Source organism: Dama dama, chromosome 23, assembly GCF_033118175.1.
Source record: "Dama dama isolate Ldn47 chromosome 23, ASM3311817v1, whole genome shotgun sequence".
Classification (NCBI taxonomy): domain Eukaryota; kingdom Metazoa; phylum Chordata; class Mammalia; order Artiodactyla; family Cervidae; genus Dama; species Dama dama.
Window position 1 is genome coordinate 54,176,108 of NC_083703.1, and position 27,226 is coordinate 54,203,333.

A 27,226-nucleotide genomic window follows, 5' to 3' on the forward strand; every position below is an offset into this window, starting at 1 on the left:
CAGGCTGCAGCTGCTGACCAGGGAGGAGCCAGCCAGGGCTGGCTTGCGCAAGGGCAGCGCTGGCCCTCCATGGAGGGGCTGGTCTTTCTCCTGCCTCCATCCCCACTGGCCAGCAGGTGCTGCTGTGGTCACCAAGAGGAGAGAAGCCAGTTTCTACACAGGGATGGAGTGCACTCATGAAATAAAATACAGCACTGGCACAGCCGTGCTGCCCCTTGGCTGGATGCAGGGTTTTACATAATGCTCAAAACCCACTGAAGAATCCTCGTTTGTATATAAAAACATTATAAACAAAGCATAAGGCGATGTAAGGCGTGCATTTCAGCTTGAGTCCAAAGAAATACTTTCTAACTATGAGGCTAAAGCTGCTTCGCTTAGTTTTACTTTTTGAAAAACCCACTGCATTTATAGAAAATAAAGAATTTGCTTTTGTTAAAGCTAGATTGTTAGTGTAACAATTAGGCAGCTGCTGATAATCAGCTTCTTTCTGGAAGGTCTCAAAAAATGGATAGTTTTCCTGTTTAGCATTTTGAAATTAAACTGCAGATCAGGCAGGGCTTTCTGGATGACTCGTCCTTCTGTGACTTACGGAAAGACTTCGTAAAACACAGCGCATTTTACACTTATCACATTCCCCCCTTTAAACATGCTGACCAACTAAGAGATTCCCAACAGAAGCCTGGCTTTGGCTCAGTCACCCTGGGACCCACCATCCTGCCCACTCCCTGCCCTAAGGCAGGATGGCGAAATGACCTGCTGATCTGACAGAGGGGGAGGCATCTGTGGACAAGGCGTGTTCTCTGACCCATGCGAGTGCGGCGACCACGTCTCCATGGGGATGGCATAATTGTCCTCCACACCCACCACTCGAAGTTGCAGTTGTGGCGATGAGGGTGTGCTTATTCCATGGCCAGGCAAAGTCGCTACAGTCTTAGAAAGGTATGTGATCAGGCAACGGTCTGTCACCACTCCCCGTTGGAGAGGGAAGGTTGTCACCACCATTCTCTCTGCCACCGACAACTTTAGACTACAGATGGGGAAAGACAAAGAGAGAAAGGCATGAGACAGGACACATACATGACAGATCCTACCTATGCCCCTCCTAGGAGTTCAAAGAGTCAATTTCTATGGGAATGTATGTAATGTGAACGCCACTCAGCAACAAAAGGAACAAACCACCGCCACAGGCAATAGACTGGATGTCACTCTGAGGACTAAGAGTAGAAAAAGCCAGGCCCCAAAGTCTGCACACTGATGCGTGCAGTCATGTATTATATGACTTTCTCAAGACGACAGAAATGAAGAGCAGATTAGGGGTTGCCCAGGGTAGGGTGGGGGAAGGCAGGCTGTGGTCTCCGTGGGGATGAACTGTGCTCTGTCATGACTGCAATAGCGTTCTCTCCTGGTTGTGATGCTGCTGGATGTCACCACGGGAGACCACACAGGGTACAAGGGCTCTCAGTATCAGTTCCTGTGACTGCACGTGAACCCACGTGACGAGTGACAGGCCCTGAGCCAGCATACTGGGTAGCCCAGGTCCAGGTCAGTTACCTTGATGGTCCCAACTCGGTCCTCAAATGACTTGAAGGTAGCAGAATTCCTTTAAAGAGAGAAAAAGATGTCAGTACTGTAAGGAACATGTGGTTGTGTGCCCTCCTAAATGTGAAGGGCCTTGGGGTTAGGGTCATCCTTTGGAGAGACCCTAGAGAGATCCCCAGGTCTCACTGCAAAAACGTGACAAGCCAAAAGAAGGTGAGGGGACACACACGTTCTGGAGGCTCCCCTAAGACAGAACTGAGATCAGCCACACCCACCAAGTGCAGGACAGAGGAACTGCATGCCAGCAGCTGGTGAGACCCAGACTTCATGTGGGCGAAGAGCAGACCCCTCGACTGGACGGAGGAGGATGCTGAGCACATGATTCTGCTGCACCTTAAGTGCACACATCCTGGGGTTACTGAAAGTTCTGCATGTTCTTCACACAGATCTCTCACAGAAGTCGAGCAAGAGGAAAACTAAGGCCCATTTTAAGAGCAGAGAGAGGTGAGGAGGCAGAGAAGCAAGTAGGCCAGACCCAGGTCCCCCGCCCTACCCCTTCCCCAGGCCCAGGCCACCAGAGGCAGCCTGCCAGTGACCCCCAGGCATGCTCAGGGAGGGGAGGTAGCAGCTGGAGCAGATTCTTCTGGGATGAAGACAGCTCTGTGGGGACCCAGGCTGCACTACAGAGCAGGAGAGCATGGGTGGAGGCTTCGAGGAGGAACAGGCCATGGCTCTGGCTGTTCTCAAGATAAACAGTCTCCGTAAAAAGCTTGGAGACCCCTGGCAGCCTCCTGGGTTCTGGTGTGTGCAAGCCTCCCTGCCCCTTCCAGCCCAACCTGAGGGTAGCCCTGGAGAATCCCAGGTAGAGCCCAGTTTGGGCCTCACCCCCACCAGCTCTGCAGCCTAGAAGGGGTGTCTCCCAAATCTGAGCCAGAGACTGACAGGGGAAGGTGGTTCCTGGTCGGGGGTGTGGGGGATGTGCAATGAACCAGCCAGAGCCACCCCCTCCCACCGGCCTCCCAGTGGGGTCCCAGCAGGCTCGGGCAACTGTGGGGCACAGGAGCACGTTACCTCATGGCCGGCATACTTATGGAGTGGCGGATGGAGTGGCTGCTGCTTGGAAGCATGGGAGGAGCAGAGAAGGAAGAGTTAAGGCAAGGATAGGACCGGCTCCCGTGCAGGAAGCTGAGCCCCACCCCCAGTACCAGGGAAGAACAGAGAAGCCTCACAAGCCCCGCCTCCAACCAGGAAAACTGACCCTGGTACCCCTTGCATGGCCCCAGAAGTGTGGCACTGTAGGGGGAAGGAACCAGGACAGGATGCCCTCAAATTAGGCATTAAAAACATTTCTGGTGCAAAGAGCCACCAAGCAACCCATGTGATTTCACAGCAAGTCCCAGAAAAACAAGCAGGCCAAGTATGAATATCAAAAGTCACGACTGTTCTGGAGTTCCTGGCCTCCAAGCAGGAGGAGCGGCTTGATCAACATGAGCTAAAGGACACTCAGAAGGCTGTCTGACCGGGGACCAAGAGCCCAAGGATGGAAAGGAGACCAGCTCCCTGTCAAGGGCAGGACCACTCCTGGGGGAAGAAGACCCGGGGACACAATGGCTCAAGGGCCAGCACAGTCCCTCCCAGGACGAGTCAGGGCGGGCCAACGGCTACCCTGTGAGGCCGAGTTAGAGCGGGCAGCAACAGCGCCCAGCCAGCTACACAACCAGGGGAGGAGCCCTGCACCCATCCCGCCGCTGGTGACCACCTTGCTGTGCTGCCCCCACCATCCACACAGCCCCCTAGGGCCGGCTAGAGCCTCCCAGCCCTGAAGCATAGACAGCCCTGCCTGGTACATCATGTCAGTCTTACCTAAAGGAGTGTGAGAAGGGCCGAGCCCTGAGGGGCAGCAGCAGGAAGAGAGAAGACAGGCAGCGTTAGGAGGGGCGTCCCGTCCCACCCCGGCCCCATGTTCGATACCACCCTGCCGGGGGAGGACACGTGCCCCCGTCCAGCCTCTGCCCCACTCTCGCTCACACAGTCACATATGAGGGACCTTTCGTCTGACTCCACCACAGGCTGGAGAGAAGGAACCCGGTGAAACAAGCAGAGCAACGGCGTGAGGTACTCCTCTGCCCCCAGGGTCATACCTCACCCAGGACCCAGGACCCCATCAGCCTACACTCCAGCTGGGCCAGTGTGCCCCCTGCCACCTCGACAGGGCCTGCAACACCCCCAAGCACTCCACGCTTTGGCTGCATCAACACAGATAACAGAAGATAACCAGAACATACGCAAGGGCAGCTGCTGGGGTCGGGGGGAAGGGGCCACGGCTCCCCTCTCCACCCTGGCGGCCACCCCAACATGAAAATCATTTCAGAAGTGACAGTCACATGGCCTGAGGCACCTGTCGTGCTCTGCTGGGCGGCAGGACCTACTCCGCTCGGCAGGAGAACAAGCCTGATAGTGAGAAGAGGTGCATGTCCTATCAAAGGTCACCTAGCCGGATGGAGGCCTGACCTCACTCTAACTGGGCCTTTGACGCTAATCCATTTCCCTAGGGACGCAGCAAGCCCCCTCAACGGCCTGCTCCTGGATGGGCCCCTCTAGACACCCGGGGGACTGCTGTCCTGAAGGACAGAGCAGCGCCTGACCCTCAACTTGCGAGGGAAATCCCCTGGGCCTGGTTCTCTGTGTCAAGAAGTGGAGAACTCTGTCAGCTTCGAGCTCCAAACCACAGAGGTCAATGGGCCTCGACCTCAAGCCACCCGAGACCATGTGTGAGGCAATGGGGACACATGGATAGGCCCCTCAGATTCAGTTCACAGCAGCACTGGGATCACAAGAGCAAAGCCAGCAGCAGGCACATGGGGCCTCAGGATGAGACCCCAGCCAACAGGAACCGTGACCAGGGGCCGGTTCCTCCACTAGCAGGGCTCACACATGGCAGGCACAGCACCAGCCACAACAGGGCCACCCTGGGTTCTAAGCAGAATGGGGCACACTGAGCTCTGTCCTCCCAGAGCGAAGCCACGTGTGTGAGAACTGCCCAGCGGGCTCGCCTGCACCAGGGGTTCTACCCTCTCGCCTGACGTCCACCTAGGACGCTCTGAACATGTGCGACAGTGAGAACACTGAACACGAGGGCACGACACCACAAGTCAAAGAGAACATTCCTAGAAGAGGACGAGGCAATCCTGTCACCTGCTTCAGATGCTCTATCACCAGCCTGGCCTCTAGAGCAAAGAACAGGCGTCAGCAGGAGCGCCCCCCACCTGGTGACAGGCCCTGGGAGCGAGGCCAGGCCACGAGGGGCACGTGACCAGCTCACTGCCAGGCATTCCTCCGCCCAGCTCAGGTGGCCACAATGGGCATCCCACCCAGAACCAATTGAGACTCATCCAGGAGGACATGTTGAGCAGTGCAAAGCCTGGGGGAGCGATGGCCACAGGCCCTCCTGGCCGCTATGCAAAGCCCCACTTGGGGGTCCCTCTTGTGTCCAAGTCACGGTCACCATGGGCCAGGCTTGCATCTGAGGGCAGTCTGCAAGGACCCCTAGTGCAGGGGGAGTACCCCTGAGGCATGGATGCCTCCTGACTGTTCAGCTTCTCCAAAGGTTTAAATTTTTTCAAAATAAAAAGCTGAGGGTGAGGGAGTGAAGAGGTATAATGATACCAAACGATCAAGAATAAAAGGTAATCATGGCTCTGGGCACCAGCTGTCCTCTGCACAACTGGGTGAGTCCCGGGGCTGGTGAGTGCCTGTGGCCCAGTGGCCAGGGCAGGGCTCCCACCTTGAGGCCCAGGAGGCGACCTCAGGCCATGAGGTGGGGAAATGCGTACTATACACAGGCAGGAAGGGTGAGAAGTAAAGGGACAGGGCTGGGCGGACCCTCAACACAAAGTTCAGCAGGCCAGGCCCACAGCAACCCCATGGGATTATCAGCTGTGAGGGGACAGGGCAGGGCCGGCAGCAGAACCCAGGGCCAAGTCCAGGGTTCTGGCGAGGGGGCTGACCCATGCTGCCCGCTGCTCTCACTGATTCACCCCAACAACCCAGAGGAAGGCCTGAGGGGCAGCAGCAGAGCCCAGAGCAGGAAACTCAGGGTGGAGTCTGGTGTGGGAGTGTCATGGCCATCAGGCTGGGGCAGGCACTGCTGTGTGCTGGCCTCCAGTTCCCCTGGCCTGCTTCAGAGGCACTCAGGCAGCCCCCAGGGTCTTATCCACTTCCAAGACAGACTGCTTGGTTGGGGGCCCCAGTGTACAGCCACACACTCTCAAGAGCAAGCCAGGCAAACACACCATGCTTGTCCTTGACTTGTCCATGCTGCCACTGCCCCCAGGCCAGAATCATCTGTCCTCCATGAACATCATCAAGAACCACAGCCTTCACCAACCCCAAGTACAGTCACCCATGGGCACAGGGACCCCCCCACACGCCTCACCACGAGAAAAAGGAATGGCAAAGAGCAGCCAGTATAGGCAGGTTTGTGAACCACCCGGTCTGGGGCTGGTGTGGCCACACCTGTGGGTATTGAGAAGCACCTGAGGTAGGTTCATCTGCCTACTCCAGCAGGCTTCCTGCAGACCAGACCCTCCAATGGATCTAAACACCCTAGAACCCCACCTGCTCAGCCCAGGTCTCAGGGCAGAGGTGTCGGACCAGGGAGTCTCACCTCATGTCCCCAAGCTTCCGGCTGATGGCAGAGCCCACGGTGGACAGGGCCGCTGAGGTCTTCTGTCCCGCCTGAGACAGGGTTTCCTGGGTTTTCTTGTAGCTGGAAGGAGAAACAGTGGTTAAATGAATCATACAGAAGGTGCAGTCATAGCCCGTATGCCACAGACAAGGCGACCAGAGAAGAGGGGGCGGTTGGGCCGGTAACCCGGGCCCCCAGGGAGGGGACTTGCATATGGACAAAGCAGCACTGCCAGGTCATGACTGCCCCCACCCTGCAATAACCCTGTCTTCTGTTCTTCCTATAACTCAAGCTTTCCTCCTCCCCCTGTGGAAACTCACTTCTCTACCTTCCCGACTTCCATAGCAAACAAGTCCACAGAGCTCAGGCACACAAGCCCCTAGGGGCCTCACATGGCTTCTCTTTTCTCTTATCCAAGGCAGTCCTCTGAGGACAGAACAGTTCAACTACACCCACAGGGTTTAAGCCTGGCAGCTCAAATGGGCGGTGCCCGGCTGGCCTTCAGACCCCGAGCAGCCCCTCCAGCCCTCTTGTTCTGTGTCTACCATGTCCTTTGAGAACGGGGAGACCTAGCTCCACCTCATGCCACTGTTCTGGCTCAAGGAGGTGGTCTTGGCACCCTGTGGAGATCTCTTGACCCACCCACCCACAAGATAGCTTGTGACCTTGACAGCAGTGAGACAGGCACCAATGGGCTGCCTGGGCCACAGGGACGGCAAGGACACCCCTGGGCCAACCCTGAGCCGCCAGCCCCCACCACAAACAGAAGACACAGCAGCCTAAACCCAGAGGTTCCTACCGAGCCAACTTGGCACCCCAAGGAAAAGAGAGCTCAACATGGCAGAGGTGCCCACCAACTCCAGCCTTCCTGGCATCCCAGGTCACAGGGGTGGGCTTGGATGGCAATGGCTGGGGTTTCTCGGCCCCCTTCCACATCTACCCCCAACCGTTGCCTGCAAGAGCCCCTGTGTGAGCACCTGGGGACCACACCCCTCAGGCCGGCCTTGTGCCTCAACCCCTTGCACTCCCCATTCTGTGGGGACAGCCTGGTCCGAGCACCCTGGAGGGCCTCCTCTTCTGGGCAGTGGCCCCTCACAGCACAGGGGGCCTGGCCCTCAAAGCATGAACTGCTTCCCATCAAGTCTGGAAATACCTTGAAGTCACTAAGGCATAGAGTTTATCTTAGTTTCCAGGAAGATCAGTAATTCTTGAACATACTGTTAACAGCAGGTAGAAAACAAGTTCCAAAATCCTTGCTGAAGACTATGCTTCTGGGTTTTTTGAATTCAATAACTAATAAGGTGTCTAATTCTCACTCCAGGCCTTAAAAAACCTGACAACCAAAAATTCCTCCCCCCCCCAGTGACAGTCTGACACAATCTCAGAACTAAAATGAACAGGAACTCAACATCCAACCAACCTGTCCAGTGACCCAAGGATCTGGACAACAGGGTCCTGGACAAGCTTCCCCCAGTGGAGGAACACGTCTGTTTTAGGCTCCAGATGATTCACACTAAAACCCACAGTCCACACCCTCCTCTCAGAGGGTTTCCAGATGGACTGTGCTGCAGTTCCCTCCGGCACCCTCTGACCTGATGGTGCCTTCACCCGGAGCTGCCCCCTAAACCACGGCTTGTCTTGGCGTCTCACAAGACATGGCAACAGAAGTGGAGCGTCCAGAGGGCAACTCAGAAGGGTGCTCAGGCACTAGGCCACTCTGGGCTACTCCGTAGGGCAGCACCCCGCTGGGACAGATGTGGTGCAGAGGCCAGGATGTGTCTGCATCCAATAACTCAGCCCAACCTGTGCTTGAGAGCACCAGGCTATGCCATGCTGCTTGACTGTCGGTGAGAGGGAGGGGCCAGCGGGATGCTCCTTCTCCGGGGAGAAGACCTCCTGCAGACCCATGCGGGTTGGGGATCTGTCCCCACCTCCCACTAGTGGGGACACGTGATCCCAGACTGGCCGGAGGTGAGCTCCCTGACCCCAGTGAAAGCCCAATGACTCCCATACTGAGCCACCTTGTTGTTGGGCTACAAGGATGGGAAGATACGGTCCTGCCTCACCAGGCCCCCTTAACCATAGAGGAGCTGCTTGCGAACAAATTCGCTGTGGGGAGAGCTGAAGGGGGGGGTGATACACACTGGGAGTGCTGGTCAGAGCCCCACGCGGGTGGCCTAGAGTGGGGGTTTCTCACCAGGCGAGGTCTACCCCTCCCTCCTAAGCTGACACTATCTGTAGCCGTACCTTCTGTCACCTGCGACCATATAGGTTGATATGCCAATAAGTGACTGTGAGATTCATTGATGTTCACTCTAAGCACGATTTTAATTCTGATCTACCTAAGAAAGGATCCCATGAGGTGATCGCTTCATGACCAATAGAGGGCATGGCTGCTGAATCAACAGCTGGGTTGAAACCCCCGAATGGCATCAACCTGCTCACGACAGCACCACTGCACCAGAGCCGAGCACTCAGGCTGCAAACACCTCACTTCCTCCCTTCCGGCCACACTCTCATTCACTGAAAGGGATCCACAACCACAAGAATTAGGGAAGACAGGGCACTGGCTTCAGCCACACCTTCCCCTCCAGAGGCTGTGGGCAAGGAATCCCGGTAATGGCCTCCTGCAGCCACCAGCCAGGCACCCCGAGACAGCAGAACAGCTGTCTCATGCTGTCCGCTTCCTGCGCTGTCACTGCAGAGACTTCTCCAGGCCTGACAACTCTCCCAACAGATCTGGGGCTGAGACCTCATGGCCACAGCCACTGCCTGATGAAGCACGTGAAAAGAGCCAATCCTGCCAGCCACACTTACAGGCCCAGAGCCATGGAGTCCATTCAGAGGAGTCAGAACTGTGATCTGGGGAAGCAGTGCCCCAGCAGCTCCCTGGCAGCTGGCTTTCCAGAACAGCACCAAGACCTCCCAAGGCGATTCTCAGCCTCAGTCAGCACTGTGAGCCTGCCTCCAGCCAGGGGCCACCCTACCAAGCCACACCAACAGCGTGGAAACTCCAACTGCCAGACCCACCTGGCGCCCGGCTGCCCTCACGATCCTAGGCTGCAAAGGCTCCATGGCCAGCCGGCCAACCTGGGCTTCTAGGCACCTCCAAGACAAGCTGTGTGGCAACTGTTTCCTTTTAGCCCAACGCAGAAGGGCTTTCTGCCCATGCCTTCTGGCAACCACAGTTCTTCCTTCTAAGCAAGACATCCCAGAAAACGATTTTAAAACACTGCACCACCCAGTTCAAAGGATATAATCAGACTAGAGTATAAATGAAGTGCCATTATCTATTTCACGGACTTCAAGTAAAATGCCAGGAGTCCTTCTGAGCCTAAGCTCTGACAGACAGAGCCACCATGAGGGTTCCATGCCCCGCTTCTTTGCTGTGTGGCTGTTTCTATGCTCGCCTCTCAGGCCAAAGGAGCTACTTCAAGATCTGACCCGCACAGCCCATGCTGCGCTGACTCCGGAGCCACCCCTCAGTGCAGGTGAAGCCCCAGAGCACCACAGCGAGAGCCAGGTCTGCAGGAGGGGAGCACCATCAGTCCGTCACCAGACTGACCCTCGCTCTGGCCTCTTATCTGAGGAACACACGTCAGGAGAGGGTTCCCAGTGCCATCTGCTGGCTGAACTTCCTTCTGCGCCTGCACTCTTCAGTAGAGTTTAAAAAGATATTTTGTGTTTGAGAAAAATAAAATTATATGAAAAATAAAACAGCCAAGACACGCCACAGCTAATAAGCTGAACTGAGTGTGCTTGGCCTTCCTATCCCTGAAAGCCGTGTCGGGAGGGGAGGAGGCACTCACAGGTCTGACTGGGTCACTTTCTCATTCCACTCTCCGAGTTTCTCAGAAGTTTTCATGTAGCTAAAAACAGAAAGTCTGTGGTAAATTATTTAGAAAAACTACTTCAATGCAGGTTTCAAACTGCAGATGAAATTCCAAGGAAAACAGAAGGACCAGCTGGCAGGAAGACTGGCTCTCCAGCCTGCTTCTGCTCAGGACCTTGTCAGTGGGCCGGGTGAGGCCAGAGAGGCATGGACAGGCCTGCCCAATCAGCAGAAGTTGTCTCTCGGGGAACAGCTGTGAGGAGCATGAAGGGCACTGCCATGGCCCCAAACGCAACTCTGACAGCCACCTTTTGGGTTTAAAGCCTACAAGTTTCTAAGACAGGGAACTAGGTTTTTCATAAGTGAGATTTATGAAATTCAATTTGGTCTTTCAGTGGGACACAACTTCTCAGACAATGTGAAACATTTCCCACCCACCCCACCCCGCCTCCTTGGAGAATATGTTTCAGAGGAGCCACACATCTGCACTCCCCAAATCCAGAGCTGGGTCAGGGGTTCTGGGGCCATGATCATGTCACGCTCACAAGAAGGACTCATGCCCACTTCAGCAGACACTGACCTATGGGGACCACTGGAAAGCCAGTCTCATTAAGCACCTAATTTGTATTCTCTCCAATTTAGACCCTGAGACATAGTCTTGTCAATTTCTGCTGGGACAACTAGCATGTTCACCACCTTTTAAAACCATACATGCAGACTCTAAACTCTGAGTAAACCAAATTCAGATTTGGTTGCTGGCAAGGATTCAGGGCCATGAGCTGGCAGCTTCCAGGGGGAACACCTCACCCCCAGGACTCAAGGCCCCCTCAAGCAGGCGGAGCGGACACTCACGCATTGGAGACCTGCACGTCATGCCAACTCCTGGAGAGATTTTGCTTCAGGCCCTCCAAGGCGGAAAGGCCCAGCTTCCTCTTCAGCTCGCCACAGTGCCTCTCCTTGGCTGCCAGCACCTGGCGCAGAGTGACAATTTCCTCTTCCACCTGCGAAAGCATGCAGTTACCAGGCTTCAACCACCACTATGGCAGGAAGTGACTGACATCCTTATACATGCTACAAAGAGGGTTTCTCAGAATCACATGAGAATTCTCCATTTATAGAAACATAACTTGTCTTAGGAATAGTCTACAGTGGCCATCGCTTCTGTTTGTATTTGGTACCAGCACCTCAACTTTCTCTGGAGAACTGTCCTGCTCCCCTCAGCTGAGTGTCTACCCACAGATGGCAAGTCAGGCCTGTCAGAAGTCCGGACTGGGTATGTGAAGACAGCAGCCCCTTTCTGTCTGGGCTCCGGGTCTGGGCATGGGTAACAAAAGGTGGAAGGTGGGCAGGCAAGCCGCATCTGCACCCAGGGGGAATTCCATACACAGAGGGAAGGAAGCAGAGCTGACGGACGGATGGATGGCCAGAGACACACATGACAAAGAAACAACCCTTAGGACATCTGTGTTCCCAAGGTCAGCTGCAAGCCTTGGCAAAAGCCACTTACACAAGTCCAAAGAAAATTTTTTTTGCTTAGTGTAGTTTGAGTTGGACAACAGGAAAAATCTTGACAAAAAAGACCAGAATGTTTTCTTGTCTTAAAGAGTAGACAACAAAAAGAAGCATCCTTTAGAGCCATTCTGCTTTAGATTCTCAATAGTTTCAGCTTCTATGTGAACAGCTACTCTAAAAAACCATCCTTTCTTTAAAAAGTGATTGTTTGGATTAAGGCATTAATAGCCGCTTAGAGCCCTATCTGGCTAATCACTAGATTTTGCTTTAGAAAATACTGAAGAAACAATTCAAAATCAATGATCACCCAAGGCCAAACTATTACCAGTCACTCCAGCAGTGACACTTGGTGACATTAACTTTCCGTTTATGGTGTCGTGGGCACATGGGTTTAACAGCCTATGAACACACAGGCTGACATTTTAACGTGAGAGCGTCTTCAGTTTACAATTCACCTCTGAAAAAGACATTGTGGTTTTATTTTCTAAACCAGTATGTCCTGAAATAAAGAGCAAAACACAGGCTTCCTGGGACTTCTTGCTGCTTCTCCTTTAACCTCTGCTCAATTCAGAAAGGATGGCTTCCTCTGCATTCTAAAACCTGGTCCTGGGGTCAGGTTCATTCACACAACCAGTTCTGCTCAGACCCGAGCCGGGATCCAGGATGTTATCAGGATAGGCTTGTCTCCCAAGATGAAGCAGAGAACTGCGACAAGTGTGCTCCAACCCCCGCCTGACTGATGCTGACAAGTGCACTGCCCCAGATTCTGGAATCTCAAGTGAATCACTATCAGGCTCTGTATCACATCATAAAAAGAAACACTCTTGGCAGTTGGTTTGAATAAAAATTATATGCAGAGACTTTTATTCTTAATTCCTATTTCTTCTTAAGTAACTCTCACTTTGAAAAGATCACGTGAAAAAAGAAGGAAAATGAAGATCCAGGGGCAGATACATCTGTGGGATCTTGAAAATGTCATGTTTATTCCAAAAGGGAAACCCGCAACAGATGGAGTGCTCAGAGCAGCCGTGGACACTCCCCTCACAGAGAGCCTGCAAAGTGCCAGACACACACAAGCCAAGGCTGCAGAGGACAGATTCTGTGGGGCTCCCAGGGCAATTTTCCTGGAGCACAGCCAGCACTCCAGCTCATTTTTAGGCAGAGAGGACCTCACAGCACCCCCGAGCATACAGCCAAGACACAGCACCTTTGCAAGCTCCGCCCTGAGCTCCTCGGCCTCGGTCTCTGTCAGACCCTCGACAGCAGGAGCCTGGGCAGCCACCGCTGTGTCCACAGGGACATCCGTCATGGAGTCGGAGAGCAGACCTTTGTTAGGAGAATTCAGGTTGATATCTGCCAGAGACAAAATGTGGTCAGAAAAAAAAAAAAAAACGTGGTCAGAGTGCATCAAGTAAGAAGTCACAGACGAATAAAGTGGGCAGAGATTCCGCCCCACCCTGGGGAGAGGGGCAAGACAGGATGTGGAGAAAATGCCTTTTCTCTGAAAGGTTCTACAATGATGGCTATGGCCACCAAACAAATAGCAGCCACATCTCAGACGACATAAGTTGCTTCTTAAGGTTCCAGAAATGCTGGCACAAGGCAGCCATTCCCTAAATCTGGTTTCTCCTGTAGAATACTCTCTTCATGGGCAGAAAATCTTTGCTACAAACAAAGCAGCTGGAGCTAACAGATCTTCCTTTTTTTTTTTAGAGAAGGAACTTAATACAGCTGTAAACACAGTCAGCACCATTTTCTAATCAGCTGCTCTGCCAGGGCACAGGCTAAGATGACACACAGGAACACAGTCATCCAGGCCCTGTAGGGAGTCACCAAAACAAAACCAGTTTAATTCATCCTCAATGCACATTCCTTAGCATGGAGGCTGCAGCAAGACACAGGGGGAACACTACCTCACACACCTCGCTACATCCAAATCAGGTTCAATCCCTGCATCAAATGTTTTTTTCATATTAAATGCATTTTCCTGTATGAGCTAGAAGTTTACAAGAATAGGTCTATATCAGTTCTTTTCAATTCAAACACATGACCATCATTTAGTATGTTGTACAGTCAAACACTGAAAACATCTTCCTTTTTGATCAGCACATTCTGTGAACAAACAAGCTCTGTATGGTATTTGGCACACTTAAAAGTAAACTAAAGGGAATTCTCTGGTGGTCCAGTGGTTAGGACTCTGTGCTTTCACTGCAGAGGGTCTGGGTTCAATCCCTGGTTGATGAACTAAGATACAAGTCAATTGGCTTGGCCACATAACTAAATAAATAAAAAGGCATAAAGGCTGCAAAGAAATAAAAGTGTCTTAAATTGCAGATATGCCTATCTACTTTAGAAATCCTAGTCTGCTAAAAATAAAACGCACTTAAAAGCAAAGAAGCTCTACTTAGCTGGCTGTGTCATTCTTTTCACATGTCCACACAGTTCGAGTCAGGCACTTCTATGGTGCTCTAGAGATGCTCACTAAATGAAGCATGTTTTGTTCTCTTAAATCAATTGATCCAAATTTTTAACTTAGATCAACCAATGTGGTTTTACTTACATCGTTTGTATCTGCTATGTTGAACCTACTTAATACTTAAATTCATTAAATGCTTTAAAGTCTTTACAACTTTTCTATTTTTAAAAACCAACCCTCACAGACTGGTAGTGTCTACCTATAAAGCTAAAACTGGATCCCACGGAAATCACCCCCAGATGAAACTGTACACTCACCAATCATGCTGGGCACTGCCCAGTCACTGGGGAAGACCCCCTGACTTACAGAAGACCAAGGCAGGAAAGTGTCTTACCAAAGGACCTACAGAGAACAAGCACTGGCTGGTTCAGTAGGCAACACTGGGGGCTAGCCCCTCACCTGGGTGAGTCACAGTTCAGCTTGTATAATTATCTGCAAAATGTGGGTAATACAAGGACCAATCTAAACAGGTTATTCTGAAAATGGAAAAAATATCTCAGAAACAGACTTGGTACGGTGTCTGGCACACAGCAAGTGCTCAGTGTTTTCTGTCATTCCTATGACCAGAATCCAGTGCATATGACGAATTCTGATGTTTAATTAATATGCCCATACAGATCAAACAATAGAAGAACATCCTGAAATTATCCAGTGAAGTTACATTAACGTAGTTTTAATCACCACATCCTCTAGAACCACAGAATGGAAGACACACTTGTATCACGTCCTCAAAATCTCAAGCTTCTGGGCCCGCTCCACACCCGCCGCGGCCACCTCAAACTGGTCTGGGATGTCTGTTCCAGAAAGAGGCCTGGTATGCTGGGTGTGCCCCTGACTCACTGCACCCGTCCTCCTGGAGACAACTCCGAGGTAGGCTGGCCTCCGAGCAGTGTTGCCTCCCAAGGGGCGCTGCGCCCAACGCGAGGGCGGCGTTGCCTCCCCTCCCTTCCCCCCCGCCCGGCGCCGCTCGGCACCTCGGCCCGCGTCCAGGGCCGGATGGAGTGTCCCCAAGGGCCCTACGCAGGATCTGAGGGCGGCCCGCCGGGCAAGCGTTGGGCGGGGGTGTAGTAACGAACCCCAAGACTCTGGGGCGACGGAAGGGCGCCGGGTAACCAGTGCTCGGAGCAGTCCCAGCCGGAGGCGGAACGTCTGCCTGCAGCTTCTAGGCCAGGCGCCTGGGAGCTGAAGAGGGACAGCGGGGTAGGAGGGCGCAGGCGGAGAGGCCCAGAGCCCAGCACGCGACGCGAGGCCCACAGGTACCTTGGCCGGCGGAGTCCATGTTTAGATGGCTACCCGGCCGCAGTTGGCGTTGAGACCCGGTTCGAGGGGTGCAGTGGGAGCCGAGTGGGCCGCACCAGGTGTAACTCGCCGCGTACACAGCAGCCAGCGGAACCTCCTCAGCAGCCGCGGCTTACGAAATCAGCAGCGCGACGACCCACTTCCGCTTTAACGTGCGCTCCGCCCTCGCCCCGCCCCCTACGAGCAGTGTCCAACGAGAGAGTGTTTTGGCCCTGTTCCTCTTAAACCTGATTGGCCGAGGCTGCGGACGAAGTCGGAAACAGAGGCCGGCCCACCAGCGAGAAACACAGGTAGAACGGTCTTGAGGAGCTCGAGGAAGGTGGGAAGTGGGAGGACCGTGTTTCATCGGGCTATGCGAGTTTGGAGCTGGGCGTGCTGGAGATCCCCAGCGTGTTTGCCACTGCCAGCTCACTTACTTTCGCGGGTCAGACTGAGGCCGCTCTGAGGCCTGACCCCCTGACTTTGGGATTCTTTTTCTTTTTGAGCCCTTCCTTTTTGTAGAGATTTTTAAGCGTATGGGGATTGCGCGGAAAAAGGCATGACCACCGGTTCCCTCTCCGGGCTGGAGGCGCCCACCCTCGGCACTGTGTTCTCTTCCTTTTGACAGCAACCTGGTGAGCCAGGTGGGGCCCTCACCGTTACAGATGAGGAAACTGAGGCCAGAGTTACTTGCCATCACTCAGCTAGTTGAGTTGCTTCCAGATGACTCTGGAGAAGAGTTTCCTAGATTTGTCAAATAAGAGGTATGTAGCCATTAGGCAACCCGGTCCCACTAAAACAAGTCCCACAACTACCCTTCTTTGGCTACCTAGTTGCCTCTGCAAGCAACCATTTAGTGGTATTCAAACCCTCAAGGATCTGACCTTTCTGGACAGCATTCCACCTAACAGCCAAGTCACTCTGCATGTACTGATCCCTAGGAAGGAAGCACCTTCCTTTACCTGGGTAACTCTCTCAGTTCAAAGCTCACCTACCCACAGGTCTTCCTGGTACTTCAGGTCACCCTAGTTACCTGCCTCTGCCTGCACTGGCCCAGGTGCATCCAGGCCAGGGCCTGCTCTGCTGTTGTCTATTACATGCCTGCCCCACTTACCTTCTTTCAGTTTTTCCAGTTTCTAGCTGAACCCACGCTGGCCAGCTCCTATCCCCAGCGGTTGGGAACATCTGGTAGTCCCTGCTTCATTCAGTTTAGGGGAGGTGGTAAGGAAGCAACTGTATTACAGATGGTGGTGGGCAGAGGGCCTGTCTTTCATTCTGTATGGCATCCCTGAGTCAGGAACAAAGCAATGAGTGGTCAGTCAGGTGTGTCTGTAGTCCCACCAGGACATGCCACTTACTCTGAATCTGTGGTTGCCACCAGGACATGCCACTTACTCTGAATCTGTGGTTGCAAGGTGAACCCCATCCTATAGAAGCCAGGAGTGGGGTGGAGGAACCCTATGAAGCAGCAGCATTGCACTTGCACTCCTGAGGAGGTCACAGCCCTTCCAAAGCCAATGTCCTTTCATAGTTACGAGTGACTTTCACAGACCCTTCAACATGCATCTTTCTCAGTCATCCTGTAACCCAGGCCAGGTGAAGGATGCCTCCTGGCGCCCCATAGCCTGTGTTCCCACCATCCTCTCCAGGTGCCAAGGCATCCATCACACAGGGTTCCCATAAACTGGGTCAGGTTAATCTTTGCATTCCCTTTACCAGCTGGGAGCAGATTGGAACGGTTCACAAGTGTTGGAGAGAAAAAGAGACAGGAGAGAGGGGACACCCCAGTGCGGGAGAGAGTGCAAGATCCCTTTGCACTCCCCCATCCTCCACCAGACACCAGGTTGGGATCCAGGGCAGGGCCAGCTTTACTGGTTTGGGGTGGGGGTGGGAAAGGGACCTGCAGAAGCACGGTCTACAGCCTCCAGGGCAACTGAAAGTCCTCGGGTTCCAGCGGACTGCAATGGGTCGCCTCCACGTTTTTGAGGTGCTTGCGTGCCAAGAACAGCGCGAGCTGCCGCCGCCGCCGCGGGCTCAAGCCCTGGCCCACTAGCCAGGGGAAGGCTAGCCCATGCGACCCCCAGGCCTCCTCGTCCTCCTGCTGGTCCTCGCAGCGCGTGAGGTAGGAGCGCAGCAGGGATAGGCACCACTCGTCGTCCACGCGGTAGCGTGCATAGAAAGCGGCCTCTTGCGCCAGGCTGCTTGCGCGCAGCCAGCGGGTCACGATGGCGAGGCCCTCGCGCGCCATCACAGTTGGGTAGCGGTGCTGCAGCAGGCGCAGGAGCAGCTCGTTGCCGCGGTTGCCCTCCACGACGCCCGACGGCAGGGGGCGCAGGTGGCCCGACGTGCTGACCACGTCGTCCTGTGTGCGCCGGAGCAGCAGCACCGGCCCAGGGTAGTGACACAGCTGCTCGGCCACGTTGAGATTGAAGTGCTCACGAACCGTGCGCACCACCAGCCCTTTCCAGCTGTGGGGCATGACCTTCAGGGCCAGCGGCACGAGATCGTCGAAGGTGGCATCGAGCACCAGCGCTCCCAGCTCCGGGTACGTCATGGTGGCCCACGTGGCCGTGAAGCCGCCAATAGACCAGCCATAGACCACCACGTGTGCGGGCGGGAAGTGCAGGCGGTGCAGCGCGTACTTGACCACCACGTCCATGGCATTGGCATCATGCTGAGGGAACGGCGCGCCTGTGCTGCCCCCGAAGCCCGGGTGGTTCCAGCCCAGCACCGAGTAGCCAGCCTCCAGCGGCGCTGATAGGCAGCCCATCTCGTAGAAGCCGGCGTTGCCCTCGCAGCAGATGACCAGGCGCAGGCCGCGGCCGTGGCTGCCCGGGTGCTGGCGGCGGTCCATGAACATGGTGTCGATCTCGTTGCCGTCACAGGCCACCAGCTTGGCGCGCCGGCCGCGGTAGCGCTCCACCAGGCGCTCCTGGCCTTGCTGCAGCAGCGGCAGCAGCGCGCGCGTCATCAGGAACATGGAGCCAGGGTACACAAGCCAACGGCCCAGCGAGTGGGCCAGCGCGTAGCTGGCGAGCTGGCTGGGCAGCTCGCGGATCTGCTGCAGGAGGCACTGCGCCTGGCTGCGCACCGCGCGCGGCGGCCGAACCGGCGAGTCCTCGCCCAGCGCTGCGCCCCGCAATAGCCACACGCCCGCCGCGGCCGCCGCGCACGTCAGCGCGCGGTGACTGCTGCCGCTCCCAGCGGCGGCGCGCACGTCATCCCAGCGGAAGTCCACCGGCCAGCCGCGGAAGTTGTAGGTGTAGTTGGCTGTCAGGTATATCTTGAACACGTGCACCAGCGCTTTCACAAAGCAGACCACGCACATGGGCACGAGGCCCTGAGTGCTGACCGAGCCCTAAGACCCAGTCGCCGGCCCGGGGTCGCGGTGGTGGTGGGAGGCCCAGGCCCGGCCCAGCGGGCGGCGGCAGGGGTGGGCGCGCGCTAGGCCGCCTCAGGACATGTCTCTTTGGGGCTTGGCCCTCGAGGCTTTTGTGACCTGGGCCAGCTGGGGCCCAGGGTAGTCGGCCTTTGCCTGGCTCGGGCCGGCTTTGTGAGTCACCGTTGCCTGGGGAGAGACCCGTGATGGGCGCACAAAGGATTCGCAGGCGTGGTGGACCCAGTTCTGCCCCACCCCCCAGGACACAGCCTCAGGACCTCGGCGCAGCCACACCCTCAACAGGCCTTCTCTGACCCGAATCCTCGAGATTTCATTAGCCTCTCGCCTAAGGGCAAGCCCACCTCCACCCAAGCCCGAGCAGCGCCCCGCCCCCTCCTCCCTGAGCTGTAGGTGGACACACAGGTCGGAAATCAACAGTGCTGACCTCTTACTGGGTCTCACTGAGAAAAATGCAGGGCCGCCCACCACCTTGAACCAGCTTGCGGTGAGAACCACCCGCCCACCTTCCAAAATACCCGCCCTGGTGAGAGAGGGACCAGAGGCAGGGGGAAGCAGCCCTGGGGATCAGGCTGTGAGAGTCTGAAAAGGCTACATGGGCCCCGGCTCCCCCACAGGCAGGGTGAGGGAGAGGGGAGTGGGTTGGGGGAGCGGTTCTCTGCCCAGCACTCCAGGGGCAGGGGCAAAGCTCAGGAAGTCCCTGGGGGAGCAGTGGAGGCTAGCTGCTGGGGCTCTTTGCTCACTGCCTGTGCCCTGGCCCTCCGCACCTTCTTTCCCAGGAAGGGGTGAGCACAGGCTGGAAACCCCCGCCTGTTCTGGATCCTCTTTCCACTGGCGCCTGCAGAGGCAATGACCTTCTCCAGGTGGGTCCTTCCTGGCCAGTGTTCCTCATTTTGAGCCCCTGGTTGAGCTCTCCTCCCCCAGAAACCACCCCACAAGCTGTCCCTTCCTCTTTTCTGGAGGGCTTTATTGGGTTCTCCTTTCTGTCCTGCACCAGTGAGAGCTGGCCCACCTGATGAGGGCGAGACAGAGTCCCCAGGGGCAGGGAGGCAGGGAAGAGCCAGGCTCCTGGGGCGCCTTCAACAGTTGCATGGACCTAAAAGGGAATTTGGCAAACCCAGCCCACTCCTTGGAACCCAGGAGGCCTGGAGTCCAGCCCTCTGGGGAGGGGCTCCAGGCCCAAGTTTGCTCTGCTCTAATGCTCTGTGCAGCTGAGTTGGAGGCATTGCTGGCCCAGTCAGCCCCCACCTGGCTTAGGAAGCAGAGCTGAAGATCACTGCTGTCCTTTGGGGTTTGTGGGCAGGAGGGGTCAATGGGCCGTGAGTGAGCTGAGAGGGTTGAATGTCCATCCTCCACCTCCATTGCCACGTAAAATACAGAAAATCCAGTTAAAGTTCAATTTCAAGCAAACAACTGAAGCTTTCTGAGTATAAGTATGTCCTAAACATTTCATGGAACATACTCATATGAAAATATTGCTTATCTGAAGTTCAGCTCTAACTGGATATCCTGATTTTTTGCTAAATCTGGAAACTCGACCCCCAGGACACCTCCCCCCAGGCCCTAAGGTCCAGATATTCCTGATCATCCAGCTCTTGTTCCACTCTGGGCTGTTTCACTCATCAGTTAGGTCCTGAGACCCGAGAGGGTGGCCCAGGGTCCACTGTCCCCCTGGACAAGGGCTCTACTCCTATTTCTTCTGCCCTGTAACCACCTCACCTCTCTCCTGCATCTTGAGTGGCAGCAGAGGCAGTAGGGGGACCTGGGTCAGGTGATGGGCACAGCTATCTAGGGGAGTGGGTGGTCCTGGCCCTCCTGAGCTGTCCACCCAGCCCTAAGGTCAGAGGTAGAGATGGGACCTTGGGGAGGATGTGGGCATTTCCTCTCCTAGGAACCTCTTTCATAAACTCATATCCTAGCATGGGGGGTGGGGGGAAAGTGCAGACTCAGAGGCTCCAGGTTCATCTTGTGAGCCCTCAAGAGCAACCCCAGCAGCAGAGCAGAGGCCCTGTGGCGTCCTCAGTCCGAGTCCCGGCAGACACAGAGGATGCAGTGGGGCATACTGCAGGATGGTCCCGCAAAGACAGGTGTGGTGCGGAGGAGCAGCGCCCTCCTGGGGGCAGCCTCCCATCTCGGTTGGAAATAGAGGTTTTCCTTTGGCCAGGCCCACCTACCTGCCCTTGGCTCCCCTGGAGGAGCAGGAAGCTTGGAGGAGAGGGAGCAGAGGTCAGCAGGTTGGGGCTGCTGACCCCGTCCCCAGAGCCCTTAACCTGTGTCTGGCCTGAGCCCTGACCCCCAGCCCTGCCCCCAGCCCACGGGAGCCCAAATGCCCCAGAACCATCAGCTCTGTTAAGACAGGAAGGCCCATGACAAGAAAGGAGCCCTCCTCCAGCTGTCTCCTCTCCAGGAGACCCCACTAGACTGGACCCGGTTGCTCAGGGAAGGTGGAGTTGTGAACCCAGCAGTGTCCACCCAGCAGTGGCCCAGAGGCCACCCAGCAGTGTCCACCAGGCGACATCTGAGCATGCACTCCCCCCCACCCCCGCAGCCTGGGTCGGCTGGGCTCTCTGACCTCTGGCCTCCGTCCTGCAGGGCTCCCACCCTCCCCCGCTGAGCAGGGTTCCCTCCTGGCCAGTTCTGCTCAGCTTCCCCAGAGGCCCTGATGTAGGCTGCCAACCTCAGGGAAGGAAGGAAGGAGAGAGAGAAAACCAGTCCCAGAGGCTGGAGCGGCGGGGGTGGAATCAGAGCCCTCACAGGGGCGTCCAGGCTCTGAGGCAGTGCTGTCCTTGGGAAAGCTGCCGCTGCCCCACGGGAGGGGAGCTGAGTCTGCACAAACGCCTCTGCTCAGGAAATGGGGTGCAGGGAAGGTGGGGGGTGGCTGGGAGCCTGAGGCCAGGAGGGGACGCTTCCTGGCGGATGCGGGGTCAGAGGAGGGCGGAAATGGCCAAGACAGCTGCTGAACATCTGGAGTCACAGAGTTACCGGCGCCCTCACGGATGGCGGGGTTTGTGGGGAGCCATGCACGCCTACACCCTCTCCTGCCTTCCTGCAGGTCAGTCTCAGCCTCCCGTCCCACTGCCCCCCTGTCAGGGTAAAGAAGCCACCCCTGGGGGCTGCACTGTGCACAGGCCACACGCAGCCCAGCTCCTGAGATGGTCCCCAGGGTCCCCTGCACGACTGGGAACGTTACCGCACACTCCAGGTACACTGCTGGCTAGGAGCCCCTGGAGGTGGGCTCATCCTTCCCAGTGCTGCAGCCACCCCCCAGGCTTTGATGTAAGGTGCTGGCTACATGATGTTATTCACAGTGTCACATGGGCTCCCTGCCATGAGTCATGCAGGGCGCAGGAAAGCTAACAGTCCTTACCAGGCTCCTCTCTTGTACCCAGAGACCATAACCTTCTCTTCTTGCCCACAGACATGCCCACCCACAGGCCCGGCTAGTGGGGTATTTTATCATGTGCACGTTGCTGGGCAGTTGGCCTTTCTCATGAGCATCACTGCATGCCTGCAGATGCCAGCAGTCACTCCTCTCCACATGATACACTAATGCCCCAGTGCCCCCTCTGCTGGTGGGGACCCAGGTTTCCAGATCTTTCCCTTCAGCCGTGGCTGCCAGCAGCACCCTTGCCCAAGGACCCTCCCTCTCAGGGCTTCCTCACCAGAGTCCTAAGTGTGCTCCGGGGTAGTGGGGGATGCCAGATTGCTTTTCCAAAGGCTTGTGCTGGCCTGAGTCATGTAGGGAGCTCCCCAGCATGGCTAGGAGTGTGGTGGTTCAGTATTTGCTGGTCTGTGTATCTATAAGTTTAATGAATGTTGACTGATCCTGACCAGTTGACCAGGCACCAGGAGCCATTCCCTCAGTCAGGCAATCCAGCCCTGCTTTTTGCCCACTGCCCCTGGGAGGCCCCTCACCTGTGGGACCCCCAGACTGGCCAGCCTCTCTCATGGTGGCCAGATGGAAACCATGGCCTGGATCTCAGCCAGCCATGGCTCTGGCAAGGGGAGATTATGCAGGTTGGGGGTGATGGAAAAGATGGGGATACACTTGGCCTGGGAGGCAGGTTTTGGGGGTTGGCATGGTACGTTTTCAGCATGGGTCCCTGAAAACCAGTGGTGGTGGTGGGAAAGGGGACCAGAGTGGAGGACCTGAGATGGCTTCTCATCCACTTGCCCCAGCCGCCTCCCCAGGTGGAGCCCTGGTCCCCACCCATAGAATCTCTCCTGGGGACTCAGACTCCGTGGCAGGGGTGGACCCAGGTCCCCAGAGGGCACAGAAGTTGCCTCTCCTTCCTGGTTCCTCCACACAGAACTATCAACATTTTTCTCCTGGTGGTGAGACAGAATGGGGGCGGTGTCTCCAAAGAGGTGGCCCACACAGAGGTCCTTGAGAACTGGAGGGAGCTGGAGTCCCCACCCCAGCACTGGTCACCTCCTCCTGCTGCCCAGGGGTGTGGTAGTTCCTCTTTGGAAACTGTTACTGGGAAGCCCCCATTCCACCCCCAGCAGCCTGGGTCTCGGCAGTCACCCCAAGAGTAAAGAAGCTGGAAGGGTGGTGGGAGGGGTGGGGTCTCAGGAGCTGAGCCCTCAGCTCTCCTCTGGAGAGCAGGAGACAGCCTGGGTGTGGACTGGGTAGGGGTAGCTGTCCTTAGGCCCAAGAGTGGCCTTAGGCCATCCTTCCTGGGGTGTGGGTCTCCCACCTGCCTGAGTGGGTGGGCTGAAGCCGACTTCTGCTTAGGTCAGGTGTCAGGCCTGGGGGCTCACTAGTGGGGCTCCTTCATGAGCCCTCCACCTACACCCCAGATGGAGGAGGAGAGGAAGAGTCTGGAGACTGGGAGTGGGGCACAAATCCAGTCCAGAGTAGGCAGGACCCCACAAGGCCCCCGAGGCCCCTGGATGGGGTCTCCACAAGGGTCCACTCAGCCTGTCTGGGCACATGGCAGGGGGAGGGGGCTGTTCTTGGGCTGCACTGCTGGGAGCGGCTGGAGCGGATCTAGGTTACAGCCCTCGCGGCTCCTTCTAAGTCTCTTGTGCAGATTAAAAATGGCAACTGTCCTGGAGCTGACCCCAGGGGACCCTGGAAGTTTCCTCCCCCACTTGCGCACAGGCACTCTCTGTTCTCAAAGTCTGCTGCTCCCGGCTCTGGCTCCCCCACCCCTCTCACTTCTCGGGTCCCTGGGGAGCTGGCTCGAGGTCAAGCCCACCGCAGCCCGTCCAGCCCACCTCCGTGGAGGGTGGGGGCAGGGCCGCTCCAGGGCCCAGACAGGCAGGCCCTTCTTCCCTCTGTCCCCTCCCCTCCCAGCTGCCCCCGCTTCAGGCAGGAAAGTGGGGCGAGAAGGGAGGGGGGATGGGGGAGAAAGGAAAGGCTGTCGGTCGCACCCCTTCAGCTCAGCCAGGGCCCTGAGGAGTCCAGGAGGGGTGCCCCCACTTTGGTTTCTGAGGTTTCTCTAGGGGGGCTGCACTCCAGGGTGAGCCCACTTGGACCCCACACACAACATACACCACCAGGGCATCTCCACCCCAGGCGTCCAGGCCCCAGGACAGGATCTGGGGCCAGGAGAGTGTCTGGGCCTTTGCCCCAAGCCCACCCAGGAAGGCAGTGGGGTGGGGAGGACACAGAAGCAGAGGGGCCCCTTATTCCCCCTTCCTGTCCCCCCACTCACACCGCCTGTCCCGGGGATATAACCGCAGGGCTGCCCACCCAGCGCTTTGAAGCTGCCGGGGCAGGACTCGGCTGCCGGGGCTCCTGCGCCCGGCCCGCCCCTCCGGCTGGGCTGCGTGGGAGCCGGGAGTGACCACAGGGCCGCCAGCGGCCTTTGAAGTGCTGGGGCGAGGCTGCAGGAAGTGGGCGGTAGCCCACCCAGGCCCTGGGCCCACCCGACCCAAGGAAGGACTGGAGCCCCTGCCCATGGGGCCCTTGCACTAGCCACCTGGGCTGCCAAGAAGTATGCTGGTGACTTGGGGAGTTGGGGGCCAAGAAAGGGAGGGGCTGCCAGGCCGCCACCTCTCCAGCCTCTGGCGCCCAGCCCCCATTTTGCCCAGGCTCCCTGGGGGAAGTGATGGGGCCAGGATTGGTCCTGCTCCCTGAGCTAAAAATAGCGGGGCTCGGGCTGGGTGGAAACCCCCCTGGCGGGGGAGGAAGGAGCAGGGCCACAGGGCTGGGGCCTCAGGGAGTGAGACTGGGCAGGAAATGCCCCGGCGCCCTCCATGGCAAAGCCCCCTGGAAAGTCCGAGGCAGTGCCTGGGACCCAAGCAGGCCGGAGTCTCCCAAATCCCTTGGGCTGTGATGACCACTGCCTGGGCCTGGCCTGGTGTCCTGCCTTGGATTCCAGGAGGCCCAGAGGAAGCTAGTTCTTCCTCCTCAGTCACCTCCTGTGCGCCTGGTGATGAACTGAATCACTGGCCTCCAATCCCCCCCTCACTTTCTTAACTATTCACGAAGCGTCTGCTGCAAAGTGGCTGGGGACAGGGCAGTCTACCTCTGCCCCCATGGTGCTTGCTGGGGAGAATAAGGACTTAGCATGAAGAAGGGCTTTTCAGCAGGGAACACCCAGTAGTCGCCTACCTGGAGTGGGAAGGGCAGGACAGCGGGCAGGCGCTGAGACCAGGAAAGTGGTGAGTTCACTGTGAGTTAGACTGTGGTGCGGGGGCCTGGCCTGGGGAGGGGCTTAGGGCTGAAAGGAACTTGGCATCTTGGAGGAATAAAAGTGAGACCAGTGTGGCTGGAACCCAGGAGCAGGGGCAGAAATGAGGACAGGAAAGGGGGGGCGGGGAGCTCATGGAGATCATGTAGGGTGTGGTTGACTTGGGAGAGGGGTTTGAGAGGAAGCCACTACTCAGAAGCCAATGAGATTCAGCAGGAATGTTCCAGACTCAGGTTTGCATTTCTGAGCGGTCACTGCTTTGTGGAGGAGTCCTGGAGGCAGGCGTGGGGCTCGAGCTGGAGGAAGGCTCCAGAAGGCAAGGGAGGCCAGCAAGGAGGGTGGGGAGTAGGCAGGGCACAGTGACCTGGGAGGAATGCAGGCGGACCAGGTGTGTCCAAGGTCTGCTGGTAGATTCTCTGGTAGAGAGCAGCCGCTTAGGTGTAGGCAAGGAGAGAGAGAAGCCAGGAGAGGATGGGGATGCTAACACTTGTGGTATTTTTGAGAGAAAATATAAAATCTAAATAGGATAAGAAGGAAACCAAAGAAGGGGGAGGCCGAGTGTTTGGAAGAAAGGAGGGTTGCTCCTGGTGAGATGTCGCAGCTGTGGGCAGTCCGGGTGTGGCCATACTGGGAGCCAGTGGGAAGAGTCACTTCAGGATGGGTGTGCATTTGCCTGACAGCCTGCTCCAAGACGTGACTCTGGCATAGGGGACTGGAGGTCTTGGAGGTGAGGAGGTGGAGGAGACATTCAAAGAGGGACATTGCATCTCCAAGGAGGGTGAAGGAAGCTGTTCTAAGCATCACCATTAGAAACACCACTCCCATCAGCGCCAGCAGTCTGTCACTGTCCCCAACTGGTCACCTCCATCCCCATTGTCTCCTCCACCACCTTCAATGCTATCATCACTTCCCGTCAGCATCACCAAACCCACCATCCCAGGCACCACCGTTACTGCTTCATTCACTCACATGGTGGACAAATACCCATGGTGAATACAGTCTTGGCACAGAGTTGCACTGGGCTCTGATCATGGCAGTGAGCAACACAGGTGACATTTCTCCCCCTGGGGAGCACACAGCCTGGTGGGGCAGAGCGAAAACAGACACAAAGATTTAGAAAACCAGCATCAGAAGGATCCCACAGTCCCACTCCTGGGCATTTACCCCAAAGCAATACAACATGCTCACACTTAGGGCTGTCTTCAGATTCGCAGCAGCATTGGTCATATGCCCCACACAGGAAAACCCCAGATGTCTGTCAGCTGGTGAGTGGAAAGAGGAGGAGTGTATGGCTGATGCACAGAACGAGAAAGGAGCCGGGTCTGGAAGACCCCATCCTGCGTGGCTTTGTTTATGTGAAATCCCGGGAAAGACAAAACTACAGTGACAGCAGACCAGTGGTGGGCAGGGCTGGCGGGGGCAGAGTGAGCACCAAGAGGCTGAGGTGTAGCGGGTGGTGGGAATGTTCTATACTGTAATAGTGTGGGTGGTTACATGATGATAGTTTTGTCAAAACTCATCAAATTGTACACTTCATATGGGGGAATATCGTTGCATATAAATAATACTCCAATAAAGCCTAATTTTTTACAAAGAGGTAAAGACTGAGTTGAATCAGAATCAAGGGAACCTAAGGCAGGTGATAGGGAAGGTGCCAAGGGCGGGGGTGGTAAGAGCTGCTTTTGGCCTTGGCTCCTTGGCAGAGGGGCCATTCCTCTTGGGTCCTGAGCGAAGTCTCGTTGGTGATTTTAATTCAGCGGAGCAGAGTCAGATCCAAACTCAAACTGTGTGTTGAGGAGACTCATTTTCATAGACTGTTTTACCTGCTTCCCACCCAGGGAATCAGAACCTGCTGGCAGGT

The 27,226-nt window shown here is 56.3% G+C and overlaps 2 protein-coding genes across 3 annotated transcripts; both read right to left on the reverse strand.

Annotated features, from left to right (window-relative positions):
• Window positions 1-783: 783 nt before the first annotated feature.
• On the reverse strand, window positions 784-15,472 carry TPD52L2 (TPD52 like 2). Of its 2 annotated transcripts, XM_061126812.1 has the most exons (7): window positions 15,307-15,472; window positions 12,778-12,923; window positions 10,911-11,059; window positions 10,036-10,095; window positions 6,206-6,307; window positions 1,552-1,600; window positions 784-1,027 (listed from the first exon to the last, which is right to left on the reverse strand). In XM_061126812.1, exons 1-7 carry the CDS (start codon window positions 15,323-15,325, stop codon window positions 932-934), a joined length of 621 nt encoding a protein of 206 aa, XP_060982795.1. In that variant the 5' UTR covers window positions 15,326-15,472; the 3' UTR covers window positions 784-931. The 2 variants fall into 2 exon arrangements, with proteins under 2 accessions (XP_060982795.1, XP_060982796.1); XM_061126813.1 differs by lacking the exon at window positions 10,036-10,095.
• Window positions 15,473-17,239: 1,767 nt separating this feature from the next.
• On the reverse strand, window positions 17,240-18,652 carry ABHD16B (abhydrolase domain containing 16B). Its single transcript, XM_061125784.1, has one exon. It carries the CDS (start codon window positions 18,650-18,652, stop codon window positions 17,240-17,242), a length of 1,413 nt encoding a protein of 470 aa, XP_060981767.1.
• Window positions 18,653-27,226: the final 8,574 nt, after the last annotated feature.

Bases quoted from the DNA above. Each gene is read 5' to 3' on its own strand.
- TPD52L2 (XM_061126812.1), bottom strand. The intron at 10,096-10,910 runs GTGAGTGTCCGC...TTCTGTTTTTAG, and splicing joins GACGTGCAGGTCTCCAATGC to CTACATGAAAACTTCTGAGA. The intron at 6,308-10,035 runs GTGAGTGCCTCC...TTCTCCTTCCAG, and splicing joins AAAGTGACCCAGTCAGACCT to CTACAAGAAAACCCAGGAAA.
- ABHD16B (XM_061125784.1), bottom strand. From the start codon at position 18,652: ATGTGCGTGGTCTGCTTTGTGAAAGCGCTGGTGCACGTGTTCAAGATA.